At 48.2% G+C, this 15483-nt stretch overlaps 1 protein-coding gene across 3 annotated transcripts in view; it reads right to left on the bottom strand.

Moving 5' to 3' along the window:
- Nucleotides 1-15483, bottom strand: part of EPHB1 (EPH receptor B1) — a 427967-nt gene that overhangs the window by 261431 nt on the left and 151053 nt on the right. For all 3 annotated transcript variants that reach the window (XM_081072777.1, XM_081072779.1, XM_081072778.1), the window contains exon 3: nt 6225-6906. In XM_081072777.1, coding sequence (XP_080928903.1) covers nt 6225-6906 — 682 coding nt within the window. The remainder of the gene's footprint in view (nt 1-6224; nt 6907-15483) is intronic.

The raw sequence follows: 15483 nt of genomic DNA on the forward strand, positions 1-15483 counted from the left end.
TGTTGCTCATGCTGGTGTCATAGCCCATTACATGCCGTCAATTACATCAGATTCCTCTTTGGGGAATACTGGGCAGAGCCATCATGGGGATCAGAGGAGGCCCGAGAGGTTTCTAAATGAAGAAGCCTGTCGGGAAATCCTATTATGAAGCTCATCTTACAGGGCTGAAGTGTTAATGATCTTGGCCTCCCTGGGCCCTGCGCAGAGCTGGTCTCCCGGGGGCTTGAGAGGAGGCTGTCTGAACTGTGGCCTTCCTCTCACTCACCAGCCAGATGCTGATGGGCAAGAGAGATCAGAAAGGTTTCCTCAGTGCGTGAATGCAGCTGCCAGTGCAGTGCACCCTACACACACACACACACACACACACACACACACACACACACACACACACACATGCATGACAGCTCTCCCTCAGGCCGCCACTTTCTCTTTCAGCATCCAGGATGAGGAGGCAGGTGGAGACCCAGAGCAGAAATCAACAACCCTTAGGGAGATTGAAATAGGCTCCAGAAACTTTTTCCCAAGAGGAACTAAATTAGACACATTTTTCTCCACTTTCGTATCCTGCAGATTTTTCATCTCAACTCCCCCAGGCTTATACATTGGTTCACCTCAGCTGCTCAGGTTGACAAAGGCACCGAAATGGTTAAAAGGTTCACAATATCCCTTGGGTTTCCAGGCATGAAAGCATTTACGTGTAGGTGGAAAATTACCCAGGAAAACAAGTCCCCAGTTGGAGAAAGGAGAGGAGTGAAGAAGCAGCCTCAGAAAGAGAAGAGCCCTCTGAGGAGAAGGCAGGGCAGTGTCTGGTCTGACCAGTGCTTGGGAGAGCTGCACAAGGCAGTGACCTCCAGGAGGTTTCAGGCCCCAACTCAGGGCTTTGACAGATATGTGGGGAGCGGGAAAGACACAGAACAGGGAGACAGATGAATGAAGAACTGTTCTGTTCTTCAGTTGTCAAAGCCCCGCCAACATCCAGAGTTGGATGGGTCTTAGCTGACCCGAGAGCCTCCTCCGAAAGTCGCATAGACCCCTGGTTACAGAACCTGGATCCTCAGCCCAGCCCTGACTGGCAGGCCCCGAGCAGAGCATGGGAATCCTGCGGGTTTCATGCGCCCTTGAGCACAATGGCGGCACCCCTGCTGTTCAGAGGACAGTCCTGAGCGAACAGCTGGTGCTGGACAGCTACGGGGAAGGCTGGTCTTTGCTGGAACCCCTAGACAGTCCACCCTCAGCGTCCTGTCTCTGTCTTCTCTGCCCAGAGCCCTTCTCGGGCTTCCTCGCAGCTGAGGTGCCAGTCTACACCACCTGGCATCATTAGGACCCTGCACAGCGGTCCCATACTCCAGGTGCACTGACGCTAGTCTCCTCCCTACCGGCCTGCAGGCCTCGTGCTCAGCCCACCCAGCCTCCAGCCTGCTCCTGCAGTCCCTGATCCCAGACTCCTTCTATGTCCCCTCAAGTTCTCAGGTCTACCCCTTGTACAAATCCCACAGGCCCAAGGACGCCTTCGGTGACATCCCCTGGGGCCCGTTTCTTCTAGACTCCAGCTATATAGATGGTCCTGGTCTGAAGCTTACACCCAGGGTTCAGGGCCTGGGCCCCAACCAGACCTACTAAATACAGTCTCAGAAGGAGGCACCTGGGATGCCATTTCATAAAAGCTTTCCTGTGCGTTCTCATGCCCACCCTGGGATCAAGAATTACTGCTGCATAAGACCATCATTCTTTGTCCAGCTTGGGGAGTCTTCTTACCCTACTCAGACATCCAGTTTACAAAGACCACCTGCCCAGACCCCCTGCCTCAAGGCAGGCCACATGAGCCACACCTTTCAAACGTGTGTTAACTGACCCATTGACGTGTTGAGTGACAGTGGGTCACACCCATGTGCTGATTTCACTGGCCATTGTTGAAAGTCATGGAGCTGGACCCGGGTAGGTGCAGGGAGGTAAACGACTGATCGTTCAGGACTCCTGCTGACCTGTGTCTCTGGGTGGGAGCACCACATGCCACCTTCATTCCAGAATCTTATTCCCTTAGTAACCAGAGTCAGATGGTATGCTTTAGGGCTTGAGGGCAATGACACCTCGCAATATATGGCATTGCATGGCTTCCAGAGCATTCTCATATCCATCGTCACACTGGATTTTCACAAACCCTGAGAAATAGGCATAGACGATAGGACTGTCACTGGGAAAGGACTTGCCTAAAAGCCATCCAGAAGTTCACAGCAGAGCCAGGACTCAAATCAACTCCTGTCTCTAGGTTAGGCCTCTTCCACCTGGACACACTCCATTCCCCTTTTGCAAGTGACAGCACCAAGAATGAGGGCCTAGGCACTGTAGCTCAGTGTGTGCCCTCTGCAGTGGTGAGCCAAGGCTGGCCTGGATACCTCAGGGGCAGGAGCAAGGGAGGATGGCAGGAAGGGGTATGTGTAGCATTGTATTGTCATTTCCTGAGTTCTAGCAGTGGCTAGAGAGGAAAGCTAATGAGGAAGCTCTTTCTGGAAGTTCCAGGGACTATGCCTGGGAGGGAAAGCCATAGGGGCAGACATAGGTGTAAGCCCCATGGGTGCACTGCTCCACCTACGACCTGGTTGCCAGAGGCTGTCCCAGCACACGGGACCCCTCCTTGGACACCCATAGGAGATATTGCAGCCCCCAAGCTCTAACAGACAGGTAAGGGGCCTACCCATGCCAGGTTCCCGCTAACAACTCAGTCTTAGCTCCCCCATCTTCCCCGAGACCAACTTTAGCTAATGCAGTATTTTACACTCCACTGCACAGAAAAAGCTTGTTGAGCACCAACTCTTGGCCTCCCTGGCCCAGGGACAGTTAGAATACGGGACCCACACAGGGGCTTGCCTTAGTCATCAACCTGAACAGGGAAGGTATGAGGGTGGGTAAAGACAAAGCCATGATTTCTCATTAATCCACTGTACCGTGAGCATGAAACTTGAAGTGGGGACAGATGGGCCATTTTCCTAGTAATTAACAATTTTATAGAGACAAACACATGATGGGGTCAGAGTCACTAGTGGGGTCAGCAGGCAGCTGTGCTCTTACCTGATTGGTCCAACCTGTGCATATAGAAAGGATAAGTCAGGAACAGGCGCTGTTCCACGGGGCCCTCGAGAAAATGTGTAAACCGCTTGCTGCACATTCTAATGGGCAAGCTCTCCCCACAGCGTCTTCTGCTTGTCTGCCCATCCTCCCTTGTCACAACAGGAACACCTGTAGGCCAGGACCACCTTTTGCTGGCTAGGTTGCCTAATTGGTCTCCAGGTGCTCTGCACAACCAAGCAACTGGTCACCATGACATTGACAGGAGAGGGTTTAACAGATGAACAGTGCAAGTCAGGAGAATAAGGTCCCTGCCCGTCACAAAAGTCTGGCATGCCAGAAAAATAACATAAAGGATATTTTTTCCACTGTCCTATAAATTCAACCCATGCAAAGGCCCAGATTCAAATGTCCATAAAAGAAAATCTATCAAATCGACATACCTGTGTGAATAACAAAATCACCCAGCCTTCCAAGCCTGGCTCCAGGGTATCAATTCTCAAGGTTTGGGAGACAGTAACTTGCCTCTCCTTCCTTCTCCAGGGCAGCCGATGGAGGTTCACTATTTCTCACTTGTGATTGCCTGGCATCCACCAGGCTCAGTGCTCCTGGCCTAATGAGTCTTGGCTATACCACCCCAGAACTGCTGGGAACAGCCATGGTGCCCGCCTGACAGCCCAGCTTGAGCACCCAAAATAGGTGGGTACCTTCTTTTGAAGACAGACCACGGGACCCGTCACAGACCTTTCCACACACACGGCCCACCCCAAACCAAAGGGTGCATAGCTCTATCAGAATCACCACCTATGCCCACGGGCCCCTCACCTCCTGGGGGAAGCTGGCTATGCGCTCTGGGAAGGGAGATCTGACTCAGCCATCAAGACCAGGTTACCAGCAAAGAAAAAGGCAAAAAAAATTGGAAGATGCAAATTAAAGTTCTTGAGACAGGGGAAATGGGGGCTTCTCTGCCATTCTAGAGCACTGAGCTCAGCCAGGCTGCTGGGCAGCAGGACCCACGATGCCACCTCATTGCCACTCTCCACTTTCAGAAATGCTACAAAATGTGGTTGCCTATGCCTCTACAATGGCAAAGGGATGATGTCCTAGGTTCTCCATTTCCTTCACACTCGAATAAGTTTATAAGAAGCAGTTTGTAATGTCAAGCCAGGTTCACAATAACTTTAGATAAGGAATATCCCCCAAAAGTCTGGAGGGGCTTGGGGCTAGAGAGGGAAAATGGAAAGAAACCACTTAGATTTAAATATTTGTCCCCAAAGGCCCTCCCAAGACAACCACCGGAGGTGACGGACAAGCAACATGGACAGCAGAACCCCCCAAAAGAGAAAAGTTCCAATTAGCCCAAAGAAATGAGCCTGTTCCCAGAGTCCCAATTAAATCAGGACCAATCAATGCTTGCCCAGGTTCCTGCCGTTTCACTCAGGAAATAATGAGAAAAACGAGAGGGCCCCAGCCAGCAAGTGTGGTATGGCAGCCCTTTGAAGTCTGGAGAAATCACCCACACTGTTGCAAGTGTGCCTGGCAGCTGCTGCACCTGCCCCTTTAAGAGCTCAGCCTGGTGCCTGGATCCCCACTCAGACCCTGACAAATGCCAAAGAGGGCACCTCCTGCCCCTCCTCCAACCAATGGGACAAAGAAGAACGCTCTGGGACCAGACCGAGCTGGTTTTAAAACTGTCTGTGTTGATTCATCACTTGATCTGGCACTCTCTGCCCCCTGTTTCCACACCATCCATCATGGGTACCATAACCAAGAAATCCAATAAAGACACAATGGCACAGCTCTCGCTCTCAGCAGGCCTCAGAAAGGCTGTGTGAGTGCCCCTACCCAGGCAATTAGATGAGTTCAAAGGATCGCAGAGCTGATGGGCATTAGTAATCCCATCTGAGCCTGGTGCTTTGCCTTCAGGTGTCTGGGGAGCAAGGTGAGGGGAGAAGGAGACATGCAAGGGATGGTCTGGTGCTCAGGTGGGGTGGGGGTGACAAGAGAGGACAGCTGGCAGGAGGTTCACAATAAAGAAGGAGAAACTAATACAGCCTCCCACCTCCAATTTGTCCCAAAGGACTGGGGCCACCCAAGTGGTGGGTTAGGGTCAAGGAGGTCATTTCCAAGGTCCACGTGGGAAGCCCCATTCTTGAAAGAATCTGAAACTTTGAGGGCCACAAACAAAATTGAATAAAGGAAAGCAGTCTTCTCTTCCCCAACTCTGGATTCCCCCATGTTCATCTTCCATGCATTTAGGCAACAGATAAGGTATGCACCCTCCAGATCTTTCTATTCACTCCCAGAGAAGACGATGTTTGAGCCAGGTCAGCACATTGATTGCCACATATAGGACACGTGCTGCTTTGGGCTTAGGAGAGCTTAGGTGAGCACACAGTACCCTAACCCCCCAAAACTGCAAAGTTTGCATCATCTGGAAGCAAAGGTAATAGAATTCATGACACCATCCCACCCCCATTCCAAAAGCTCCATCTCCTTCCAGGATACACCAAAGCTAGCTCCCTCCCTGCCCCAGGGCCTGGCATTGAGCCCCTGGAGGAAGACAGCCAAGCCAGAGGGCTTTGAGTTAATGAGCTACATGGGTTCAGTACCAAGTTGAGTGCTGTGGGAGCTGGATTGAAATCAACTAAAATATTTTCCAAATTCAGTCACTTCTCAATTACCCTTGAGTGAATTGTCCATGACAACCCAAATTCTCCATGTCTCAGAGTGTGGAGCTGGACAGGATGCAGGGCTGTGTGTGTGTGTGTGTGTGTGTGTGTGTGTGTGTGTGTGTGTGTGTGTGAGAGAGAGAGAGAGAGAGAGAGAGAGAGAGAGAGAGAGAGAGAGAGAGAAAGAGAGAGAGAGAGAGAGAGAGAGAGAGAAAGTGAAAATGTCCCCAAATTAAATATAACTGAGTGGGTTAGTTATTATCCATTATTTGGAATTATCCCCATCTCTTCCCCCTGCCATGAATACAGACATTCTGATTGGACACAATTGGAAAATCATCAGGCGTCATATTAGGGAACTTCCCCGGAGCTTTATATTGTAAGAGCCATTGGGCTGCTCTGTTCCTGTGTGATCCAGAGCTGGAGGTGGGGAAACCTTGCAGACTTGACCCTGCCCCAGCAGAGGCCTCAAGAGGCCCCAGAGCTTACCCTTGCAGGCCACGCTGTCCTCAGCCTCATAGCCAGGCTTGCAGGTGCAGCGCCCAATGGGCACCATCCATTCCCCATCCCCGTTGCAGTAGAGTTTGATGGGCACGTCCACTTCCTCTGCGTTGGGGATGCAGGTGCCCCGAGCAATCACCAGAGATGTGCTCTCCGCCCCTGTCATGGTCTCTGGGAACACTGCAAAATTTTGCACAATGCTGGGACACTTTTTGAAGAAGACACGGACAGAAAGGAGAGACATACAGGCTCCATAATCCTGGAAAGCAAGGTAAAAACCATTCCGAGTAAGAGGCCCAAAGCTCCTGACTTCTGTGTTGACCTTCATCAACCTTCCCCCGAAGTCCACCTGGGAGAAGCTCTCATCTGCAGCAATGGTGTCTACTTTGAGGTAGGGGGCCTCAGACCAGAAGGCTGACTTCTTGGTGGCAATGACGGAGTCTGTCTCATAGTAGTACAAGTTGAAGGTCTCCTTGCAGGAGCCTGGGACGTTGGGAAGGCTGCTGCAGTCTCTCACAGTGAAACGCATCTCCGTGTAGATGCGGTGGGCCCCCCGCCTGTTGATGAAGGTGGTGAGCAGCCAGTTGTTCTGGTTGGGCTCGAAGACGTTGCACACCTGGTAGGTGCGGATGGTATTCAGGTTTTCATCATAGCCACTGACTTCTTCCCACTGTACCAAGTAGGACACAGGCACACACATGCAAAAACACAAAATAGACAGTGAGCACACAAAGAGAGGCAGAGCACAGGAGAAGCCTGGCACTGGACGGGGGCCTTAAGAGCTCAGCAGTCTCGCTGAGAAATGAACACATCTAACCCGCTTTGAAAGCTCTCTTGTAAGCAGACTTCAGAATATGTCTCTGCGGCCCATCCCAAAATATAACAGACTTCACTCTAGAAAGCCTTTCTTCATCTAACCCACTACTCACACGCTGTGACTATGGCTCATTACATCCATGGGGACAACCTGCAGCTTTCGGCCCCACGTGATGACAGGAACTTTCTTCCTCAATGACACCGCCTCTACTCTCAACAGCCACTCTATGGATTAGGCATCTGACTGCATGACACCCCCACCTTGAATACTAATTACTCAACCTAATTTCTTAATTGTGGTGAAACTCCTTTATATCTCTAAAAAGCATATGAATATGAAGTCTTTCAGAATTTCTCAACAACTCCGGTTCTCATAAACTTTTGTTTTATAACATCAACTCTTTGAAAGAGCTAGATTGTCAAACCGGTAAGAGTAGGAGCTGTTAAAAGAGATCCTTAATGGAGAAAATTAAGCTTCATTTTGTACAAATGTCAAGCAAAGAAGTGATGGAAGAGAATGTTGGAAGGTATTACGAAGGGAGAAAGGAAAGCTTCTCAACAAGGGACAGATGATCAGGCTTCCAGTTGAAAAAAAGTACTCTCATTTTTATCAGCCCTTTAGATTGGAAGAACAGGAGGAACAATGCATTTATTAAGTAATGCCTCTCAATCTTCTCAACACTTCCCAATAGAAATAGATACTATTATCCCCAATTTACAGACAAAAAGATATCATGCAATTCATCCATGGTCATATGACCATAAGAGAAGATGGGGAGGAGAGGAGATAGAAAGAAGTGCTTTGAATGGCCAAAGGAATTCTCTGAATAACTTATTTCAGTAACAGGCAATAAAAGGAGTGGGGCCCGTGAAGGCATGGCTTCCTTAACTGACCCACTTTGGGCGAGGGGCCAAAGAAGAGTTGCTGGATCATTCTTTCTTCCTGTGCTGGGAGAGGGAGCAGCTGCCCACACTGGTGGGGGTGAGGGGGTGGGCATGGGCTCAGGACCCTAATCTCAAGAACTGGGAATATTCCCAGGAACTTTCAGTGTGTTGGCTTAAGAAGTAAACAAAGGAGAGAAGAAATTCAACTTCCTAAAGTGAAGGGAAAATGGATTAAGATCCTTGACAATTTAGCAGCACTGATAAAAGAAACTAAACACTACCTATTTCTTTAAATATTGTGCTCATTGCTTCTTATTCACCGTGTGGAGTTGAAATACATAATCTAGGATTCTCCGTTAAAAGAGCTAACAGCCTATTATGTGTGCAAGGGAAATATACCACGGCAGTTTCTCACACAGACTCCTGTAGGAGCAGGAAGGCAGAAGCAAGGCTGTCTTTCAAACATGTACCATTATCTGAAGACCTGGCACGATGCGGAGGAACAAATGGGCACATGGAGAGCTGGCCCTGCATACCGAGGCCTGCAAAGTGACCTCACACCACTCCAGCTGCCTGGGCCACTGCCACTCAGGCACCTGAGCTTCAGTCTATCCAGGGACTGAATAGACTGGGGCTTCTTCCCCAGCCCCTCCCACCACTGCCAGGGGGCCAGTTCCCTCCCCATCCCAGAGTCCTTGGTGCACTCCATCTGGGCTCCTTGCACACTGCCCAACTTCACCTGGACTTTACCTAACTTCTTATTGGCTCTCCAGATGTCGAGGACCACTTCTGATTCCTTCTTTAAGATTGTAGTATCCTCTATTTAAATGTGTTTGTTATACTTATGTTCGGCTTGCCTGGTGTTTTGGAATCAGAAAACCAATATGTTAGGGAAAAGTAGCTGGCAGTTATTTCCATTCAAATTTGGACCTCTCTCCCTTTCCATGGCGATTTTGAAATAATGTTTTCCCAGTTGGCCCTGCATGACTTTCGAGAGAAGGACAGGTTTATTTTGCTGTTCTGTAATTGTTTAAACACAGCAGGTCCCACGATCCATCATTTCAGTTGTGCTGAATAAGGTCTCAGCAGAAACATGGGGCCCCTTTGTTAAAGCACAGGTGAAGCCTGTGGCCCCCATTTAGGCTGTGGGCCTGATTCCAGCCAGAGTCCTTAACCCATCCAAGACTAACGCAGCTCTGTCTGCTGTGTGGGAGCCAGACAGGAAGTCCACCTTTCGGGGCTCCCCTTAGCATGGAGACTGTCACCACCAGTAGGCCATAACATAGACTGAATGAGGATTTTCAGTCTTGTGGAGCTGGGATATTGAGAACATTTATCTTAGAAAATGACACTGATTGGTATTATAAGACCCAACAGAGGTAATTGTTTCAAACATTAACCTTTCTGGGCCTCAGTTTTCTCATCTGTAAAATGAGGAATCATACTGGGTGACCTCAAGTCATAAAATTCTACCAATCTAATTGATTCCATGACAGCTCCTAAGGGAGAGATCAAAGCAAATTAAGGGGAAGATAGCTGTATATTCACAGGGAAAGGGTAGAGAGAAATTGAGAGAAAAGAAATAACTCCCTGTTGTTTGGGAAAAGGCCATCACGGGGTCTCCCAATCATTTTTCCCCCTATTTTGTTCTTCTCCTGCCAGTGGATGCTATAAGGAGTTGGAAAAATCAGTGATCTGAGTGGGCTAGAAGAGTTATAAATGCTTTCCAAGCAAGTGGCAATTAGGATCAGGAAAAGGAAGAGACCTAGTTTGGTAAATCAAGATGAGGGTAGAATGGCATTCCCAGCAGGGAGGGACAAATACTATTATTTGTTTATGATACTTGGAATCAGTCTCCGTGCTTTATACCTTGTTGATAGGTCAATGAAAAAAATATTTACTGAATGCCATCGTTATGCCAGGCATTCCATTAGCCACTGGAATCCAGCAACATGAATCTTATAATCTAGTGAGAGAAACAGAAATTAGACGAATGGTTATTAAAATAACTAAATAATTACAATTGTGCTAACTGCTGTGAGGGAAAATTACAAGGTGCCAAGAGAGGGGGTGTACCTGATATACAGAGGAATGTCAGGGAAGACCCTCCAAGCTGAGAGGGAATGGATGAATAGAAGTTAGACAGAAGTGTGTATCCTCTGGGAGCAGAGAGGGGCAGAGCAGTGAGACCTGGGAACAGAAAGTACAAAGGCTCTATGGCGGGGAACAGTGACCGGGCACCCTTGAGGAATGAAACCTGTGTGCCAAAAGAGGCATAAAAAGCCACAGGTGGCAGGAATAAGACTAAGGGGACGGGAGGTCAAACTGGGAACTTTGAATTTCATCTTGAGGGTAACTGGAAGTCATGGATGAATTTTAGGGAGGAAAGTACAGGGGATTAGAGTTGAGTTTTTAAAAGATTTCTCTGATGCAGAGTACAAACTGGGCTGGAGGGCAGCTTGAGTACATGAAAAGGACCACTGGCGGCCGCGGTGGTAGTCCAGGCAGAAGATGATGGTGGGTAGACCACACTGATGAAGACCGGAAAGATATTTTGGGGTAGACTCTCTAGGTTCTCACTGAGCCAAGTGCATGTGTGTTGGGAGGGGGCGGAGCGAGGGGCACAGAGAGAAGCTGGTTTACCCAGACTCCCTGGGCCATGTGTTCCCTTCACTCTCTCATGCATCAGCCCTCCCTCCCCAACCAGGCTTTGAGCTCCTATGTCCCCAGGCACCACTTCCCAGATCCTTAACAAAGGGAAGTTTTACCACTCTTGGTCTACTACCCCACAGATGCCCAATTTCTCATTCAGGACCCAGTGTCTTTCACCCAAGGCCTGTGCTAGCTTCGGGCCCTGCAGCGCGCTCACTGCCGGTCCCAAAGCCAATGTCCAAAAGGTCTGTATTCAGGAGCAGCTTTTCAGCCTCCACTTCTAGGCATTTGACATATTACCTCCTGTCTTCTTGTATGTAATTATCTCCTTCCATTAAAACAACAACAAAGCACCACGATTTGCTTATCAGATTGGCAAAAAATTAAAAAGATAAACTATCAAGTCTTGGTAAGAAGTGTAGAGTACAGTTGCTACTTGCAGTCGCCACCATCTCCAGAGCTTTATATATGCCCAGGGCACTTGGAAGTGGCTGGGTCTCATTGGATCAGGGACTGGGGACAATGCAGCACGTGCTCTGAGTGGGGTTTCTGGGAGCTTCACACAGTCATGGTGGAAAGAACCATGAACTGAGATTAAAATTCTCACCATTCAGTGAGATAGGGGCCTGAGAGTCTGAAATAATTTGACTAAAAGAAAATAACGTCCAGGACATTTCTTGACCATCTTTATCTGTGTAGTAAGATTGGTAATGCTGCATGACCATCTGACTGTAGTCCTCCCTTTTTGGAATCTCAACTGGCCTTTAATATGACTCCTATGACCTTCACGTCCATTGATTAGTAAATGCATAAACAAAATAGGATGTAGCTATACAATGGCATACTATTCCGAAATAAAAAAGAATGAATTATGGTCACATGCAACAACATAGATAAACCTCTAAAACATTGTGCTAAATGAAAGAAGCTAGACTCAACAGACCACATAGTGTATGATTCCAGAGACGTGAAATGCCCAGAAAAGGGAACTCTGTAGACAGGAAAGTATTCGTGTTTCGCTGGCACTGGAGACGGGAGAGGGGAGTTGACTGCAAATGGTCATGAAGAATCTTTCTGGGGAGTGATGGAAATGTTCTGAAATGGGATTATAGTGATAATTACACAATTCTGTGAACTTACTAAAAATCATTGAATTGCACATTTAAATGACTAAATTTTATGACATGTAACTAATATGTCAATATAGCTTTAAAAAAAAACTTTCTGTTATCTGGTTCAGCCTACACCTCAATATCCCAACAGTGCTGGCATGGTCTCTATTACCCACAGAAAGTCTGGCTGCACAGGCAGCTTCATGCCCCTGCTCTCCTATCCTCTGAGGCAGGGATGCCCTTCTCACCCCTTTATCCTTGTATCCCAAGGGACAAATATCTGCTAAATCAAGTTTGTTTGTGGATGAACTAGTGATACTTAAATTGGGGCAAAAGTGGCATCTAGGGCAGGCACAGGTGACAAAGGAAGCAACCCTATCATGGACACCAAGGGCCAGAGTAGAATCGGGAGGGTGGTTCAAAAATGGGATCAGAATCTTGGGCCCAGGACCCCACTCAAAAAAACCACTTGATTTTCCAACCTGGAATCAGGCAAGTACCAGGCCAGAAACTCCCTATACATCCAACACATCCAATTTGTCACCATCATTTGCCATTTCTTCCAGAACAATATTCCCCCTATCTGGCCTCTTTCTTGTATTCTCATGGCCATGTGCTAGGGCTGGCATTACTTTCTTCCTGGACTAATGCTCTGGTCCACTATTTGGTCAGAAATTAATGACAACAGACCAGGCAGGAGATGGCAGAGGCTCAAACCGGGGCCATATCCTCTCACATCTGGACACCAAGACTGTCCATTTCTGACCGTTGATGTGGTCCTCGCTGTTCTGACTGGCCCTAATACTTTTCTTCCACCCCACTCTCATCCCATCTCAACTCTTCCAAGACACAGAACCGGAGAATAACAGATCTGGCTGGAAGCCACTATAGATCATGTTGATGAAGACCTTTTGTTGACAAATGGGCAACTGAGACCCAGAGCCCTTCAATAACTGGCCTGAAGTCAGGTGATGGGTGGCAGAACCAAGCTCTCTTTGCAGCTCCCTCCTCGGAAGGAGCTCAGTCTCATTTCCTCCCTGATGCCTTCCCAGCTTATATTATTCAGGGACCATTTTTCTGAATGCTTAAAGCATGATTGAACTTATTCCACACAATTTAGCATTCGATAATACCCTGTTTTGAACTATTCGTTAATTGCTTCGTGTGTGTGACTTTAGATTCTGCTACCAGGCTGTGAGCTCCTTGAGGACAGGGAATTATGTTTTGACTAAATTATTAGTTCATTTTAACAAGCGAAATAATTCCATGCATTTAGCTTTACAACCCTGGTATTACACAAAGGACATTTTTATTCAGTTCTGTCTGGGGCCAGTCAAGTCCACGGGCTTCTCAGGGCACCACCCTCACTCCCTTCTCCTCACTTAATATCCTGAGTGATCTCATCCACATACAAGGCTGTAACCACCATGGGGTACATCACTGACCTCTCCCCAAAGCCCCAGACTTGTTCATCCAGCTGCCTGCTGGACGCCTTCCCATAAACACCTGACCTCACTGCCTTGCTCTCAGCAGTCCTGCTGCAGTCTGACAAATCCATCTCTCCCACCCCACACACCAAACACACACACACACACACACACACACACACACACACACTAGAGAGCAGAACCCCATGCTGGAGACCCCTACATATTCCCATGCCTAGCCTTCTATAAATACTGGCAGATTGAGGGGATGAGCAAAGCCCCGGTCTGTTCCTCAATTTCTTTGCCTCCTCAGACCCTGATCCTTTCCTCCGGGACTTACTGCTGGTGTCTCACCAGGTTCACTGGTCCCTGGAAGAAGAAGAAACAAAGCAGCCTTGTGCAACCAGCACAGTATGAAGAGCCTTTGAAAGGGCACTATTACTGATGCAAACGGCCACCTGTCCTTGAGATAAGCATAATAAAGAAAACAATGACACCTATTAGAAAGTACTTGTTCAGGCTTTCAGACCAGGAGTTTGACACATGAGAAAGACACCTGTAGGTTCCTCTAGATCTACATGTGTTAGACTTGCTTGTTGGAAATCAGAGCTCGCAAGGCTCAATAGTGGCCCAGAGTGCCTGTTGACATTTGGACATTGCATATTGACTGTTAGCAGTCTGGCTGATTGTGTGTGCACATTTCTTTGAGCATGTGTAGATGTGGTTGTGTGTGTGTGTGTGTGTGTGTGTATGTAACATGCTGTTCCCCTTCAAAACCACTGCCATAAACTCCAGCCACTGGTCCATCTACACTGCCTTGTAGAACAAACTTCAGAGACTTGAACACATTCTCTATCCTCCCGGGGTACATGTGGATTTTGGAAACAGGCAAAGGTCATTTGGAGCCAAATCTGATGAGTTAGATGGATGGGCTAGCAAAAGAATATTTCTTGGTCAAAAATGAAGAGCCGTTATCAAATGAAGTTCACGACTACAAAAACAAAAATAAAGTGAGCTGATTCCATTCTCTGCCTCTGAAGATAGTTCCAGGCACGGGTTCTGCAAAGATATGTGATAGTTGGCCCCTCCTTAGACAGCTACAACCTCCCCAGGCCAACTCGGCCCCTCGCAGAATGCCCAATGGCTACCATGATGCTACATCATAAAACAACCACAAGTAAGCCAATTCTACAGGGCCTGGCCAGAAAGCGTCACTTCCTCTGGACATTGCTATTTAAGATGAGGATAGAAACCATTGACATTGGTGTTTGGGCCTTCATTGGCTTAACCAGATCCCAGCTATTCTGATTTGTTTCAAATCTAGCTTATTTAATCCAGTTTTCAAACCAAGAATTAAGCGACTACTTGCATCCCCAAACAGTGTTCTAGGTGATGGTGACACAGCAATGACAAAGTCCCTGCCCCCATGGGCTTTCTATTCTAATAGGGTGAACAAGCAAACAAATGAATAATATAAAGTCTGATCGTGTTACACACGATTGAGGAGCAAGTAAGGGGATGGTGTGAGTGACACCCAGCAGTGGGGCCATCAGGGAAAGGCTCCTTCTGAGCAGAGATCTGAATGGCATGCAGGAGCTACCAGCCTGGAGGGTACATGAGGGAGGAGTATTCCAGGCTCAAAGAACAAGAACACTCTCCTGAGAAGAGCACACCTGACATGTCACCAAGGAAGCCAGGAGGCCCGCATGGCTGCCAAACTGCACAGAGCAAGGGGAACGTGGGTGGAGAGGAGCTGCGGAGATTGCCAGGGACAGGTGAACCCCACCTCTGCTAGTTACAGTTCTGTGACTGGGAACAACCTTCTGAGCTTCCGTTTCCTCATCTGCAAAATACTATTTACCTTTCTGGGTGTCGTGAGGACTGAACGATCACGTAACTCATCTAGTGCTGTGCCTGCAAGTAACCACCATTCACTAAGTACTAATTATTATTGCTATCAGTCTCAGCAACATCACCATCGTGTTAACCTCAGCATACACCTCTGGCTGACTCACCAGGGTGTGGAAATCATGTCCTTCATCTTGGATAAATAATCCTGCCCTTTGCTCAGCAGAACACAGGGCCTAAAGAGCCAAACTCCGTTTCCTTACAGACCCAGAGGACCAGCCAGCAGCCCCCTCCCAGCTCCTCCAGGAACTCCAGCACTTCCTCTGGGCGGGCTTCAGTATGGGTTCTCTTCTCTCAACCAGGCAGGCCATCCTTCGGCCCCTGTCAGCCACCAGCTCAGACCATAGGGAGACAAAATTGGACATGGCTCACAGGTTTCAGTCCCACTCAGCAGTCTATATTTAGGCAGAAACTGCTGTCTGTTGGAACCTGTTATTTTTCAAACAG

The sequence above is a fragment of the Rhinolophus hipposideros genome, assembly GCF_964194185.1.
Source record: "Rhinolophus hipposideros genome assembly, chromosome: 14".
In the NCBI taxonomy this organism is placed as follows: Eukaryota; Metazoa; Chordata; class Mammalia; order Chiroptera; family Rhinolophidae; genus Rhinolophus; species Rhinolophus hipposideros.